The sequence below is a fragment of the Haplochromis burtoni genome, unplaced genomic scaffold, assembly GCF_018398535.1.
Source record: "Haplochromis burtoni strain Fernald_Lab_line unplaced genomic scaffold, NCSU_Asbu1 Contig_475, whole genome shotgun sequence".
NCBI classification, from domain to species: domain Eukaryota; kingdom Metazoa; phylum Chordata; class Actinopteri; order Cichliformes; family Cichlidae; genus Haplochromis; species Haplochromis burtoni.
The window spans coordinates 169,229-172,423 of NW_024582836.1; the positions used below are offsets into that span (position 1 = coordinate 169,229).

General features: G+C 41.1%; 1 protein-coding gene across 1 annotated transcript in view; it reads right to left on the bottom strand.

Moving 5' to 3' along the window:
- Positions 1 to 638: 638 nt before the first annotated feature.
- LOC102309810 (collagen alpha-1(XI) chain) overlaps positions 639 to 3,195 on the bottom strand; it is a 46,225-nt gene continuing 43,668 nt past the window's right edge. The window contains exons 65-66 of the mRNA XM_005946137.3: positions 1,630 to 1,863; positions 639 to 1,539 (exon numbers count right to left, since the gene is read on the bottom strand). Of these exons, the coding sequence (XP_005946199.1) occupies positions 1,393 to 1,539; positions 1,630 to 1,863 (381 nt within the window). The 3' untranslated portion in view covers positions 639 to 1,392. The remainder of the gene's footprint in view (positions 1,540 to 1,629; positions 1,864 to 3,195) is intronic.

Below are 3,195 nucleotides of genomic sequence, written 5' to 3' on the forward strand. Positions count from 1 at the left end.
GTTGTGTCCCACCGACCACCAACTGGGGCTCCAGCCCTGACAGCGGCAGCACCTCTCTTTGTGACAGGAAATTGGAAACAATGAAGTGACTGTAAACAATTGTCAGATATGCTAACTACCACAGCTCTGCAGTACTTGCAGATACAAAATAAATAAATTATTTAATTAATTAATTAGATTTTAAAAACTAAAAATAAAGGTTGAATGTTGGTAACTGAAGGAATTGGTAATCACTTGTAACGTAACACAACCTAGCAGACCACGCACAACTAATCTCATATAGTGTGTTCAACATTGTACATGACAGTGTACATAATTCAGCTAAATTTCAAATGCAATTTGATTATTAAGGAATTTTATGCAGCTTTTATGTAGCTAATCTTGTTCATTAGTTTTCATTTATTTATTTATTTTCATGTTCTATCTTTTAAATGTGTCCACGAGTGCGATTTAGTTTAAAGGAAATAAAAAACAAGTTACCAATAAGAAACCATCAACATTTGCTGAGACCGACACACCTGCAGGCTCTAAGAACAGTTTCAAACTGACATGTATTATGAAATTGCAGACCTAAAGCTGCTCCTGGAGTTGTCTTTGTTAAGCAAATGTATTCACTAAAAAAAAACACAAATATCATATTAACTTAAATGTACATTGTGTACTTTTATTAAAATATGTTAATCAGTCACTTCCCCACACATATATGCATAGGAAGATCTCGAGGCAATCACACACCACAGTTTGTTAAGCAGAAAAAAATATTAAACATGGCTTCGCAATGTTGAAAAAAAAGAAAAAAAATGCACTGCCCCAGTACCCATTTTTAAAAATATTTACTCCAGAAGGAGCTCCATTATAGCACCATGATGAATTAAACTCCAATATACATGACATAACAGATTGGCATAATTGAAAAATTACAACAACAACAGATAAAAACAACACAACAAATTGAGGTTTGATGACAATGCTGAAGAACATGGAGAATGAATGTTGCAGAAACATGCTTCTGTGTGACTACATATGGATGAGATTTGAGTGCACAGCTCATTATTTGTAAGAACAGAAGGACACGAATGAAACTGTGAGAGCACCACTTACTCCTTCAAAACGAAAAGAGGACAAAATGAGTGTCGCTGAGGGGTTTTTAACAATCATTACATGTATGCAGTTCTCTTAATCACAGCATGTAAGCCCACAGTGAGAATGCATGACAGGGCTGTGTGAATGAAGGACAGAGTATGCAAACGAGTGTGTGTACAGAAGAAGGAACACTGTTGTAGGTATATCAACTTATAAATATGTGGTTTTGAATCAATTTTTTTTCTTTTTTTCCCTGCATGTAAAAAATGTCCATGGCTCGTTTTCCCTGTAAATTACTCCCTGACTCTGTTAACCGTTGAAACAAACCGGGCCAACTTCGAAACCAAATTTCTGGTTCTTATTTCCAAAATCGGACACAGCTACATCGATGATGGGAAGCGTGTTGGACAGCGGAGAGTCAAATTCCAAAACTGTCCTCTCCTGCCCTGAGCGTGTCTAGAGCAGACAAAGAAATTGAATAAAGTAAATAAATAATCAAATCATTAATTAATAAGTTATCCTCAAAAGCGTGTCTGAGTTCCTCACCCGACACCCATCGTATAGTGCAGTGATGTAATGTGTGTTCTCGTATGTCAGCTCCTCGCCGTCGCTGCTTCTGAAGCGCAGTGCGTATTCGTGGTTGTACGTGGCGGTGTGCAGCCAAGCAGCAGAGTTAAGGCAGTGGTAGGTGAATATCTGCTTGGCTGTGGCACTTAGCAGCTTCAGGAAGGTCATCTGGACAATGTGGACTGAAACGCCATCTGACCCGGAGTAGAAAAACTGGAGCACCAAGATCACACTGACTCATTAACAACACCATACAAAGTCAAAACAGTGCAGACAAAGCAAATATAACTGCAAACAGTTTTGGGTGTAACACATTACAAAGTAACACATTACTGCAATCACATTACATTTTTCAGTAGCACGGTATGTAAAGCATTGCTATGTTAAATTCGGTAATCACCTTACGGTTGCAAGTATCTTGTTACTTGCGTTACAAAGGTTCTTCGCTTATCTGAATGCTGGGCAGATAGAGAGAAAAAATATCAAACAAACATGTTGTTTTCCCTAAGGGAGACACCAGCAAAGACAAAGCTCAATTCCACCCCTAGTATTTGCGATCTTATTCTTTCGGTCACTATCCAAAGCTCATGACCATAGATGAGGGTAGGGTGGCTTCATAAGGCCCCCACCTGATGAAGCCAACAGAACCACATCATGTATGAAAAGCAGACAAGATTCTCAGACCACCCGAATAAAAGCCTTCTCCCACTTGGCTACACCTAGAAATTCTGCCCATAAAAATTATGAACAGGTTCAATGACAAAGGCAAAGAGCAGCCTTGCCGGGAACAAGTCAGATTTACTGCCACCGGCCCTCTCATCCCCAGACTGCTTCCTCTACGGAAGACATGTCAGAGGGATTAAGGAGGTCCTCGAAGTATTCCTTCCACCGCCCAACTATATCCTCAGTCGAAGTCAACAGCGCTCCACCAATAATACACAGTGCAGGTAAAGCACATCTTTCCCCTCCCAAGTTGCCTCACAGTTTGCTAGAATCTCTCCGAGGCAGTCCAAAAGCCTTTTTCTATGGTCTTGCAGAACTCCTCCCAGTTTTTGCTTCAGCCGCTGCCCACTGGCCTGTCAGTAGCTATCGGCTGCCTCCAAAGTCCCACAGGCTAACCAAGCCTGATAGGACTCCTTTAGCCTGATTATTCCCTTTACCTCCAGTGTCCACCATCTAGTTTGGGAGTCACCACCACAACAGGCACCAAACACCCTGAAGCCGCAGCTCAGAGTAGCAGCTTCACCAGTGGAGATGCTGAACATGATCTATTTGGACTCAGTGTCCCCAGTCTCCCTTGGAATGCTGCCATAGCTCTGCTAGAGGTGGGAGATGAAGATCTTGCAGACTAGGCCATTATACAGGGTGGGCCATTTATATGGATACACTGTAATAACAAGATGGGTGGTGACCATGGTGGCCATTTAGAAGTCGGCCATCTTGGATACAACTTTTGTTTTTTCAATAGGAAGAGGGCCATGTGACACATCAAACTTATTGGTAATGTCACAAGAAAAACAATGGTGTGCTTGGTTTCAACGTAAC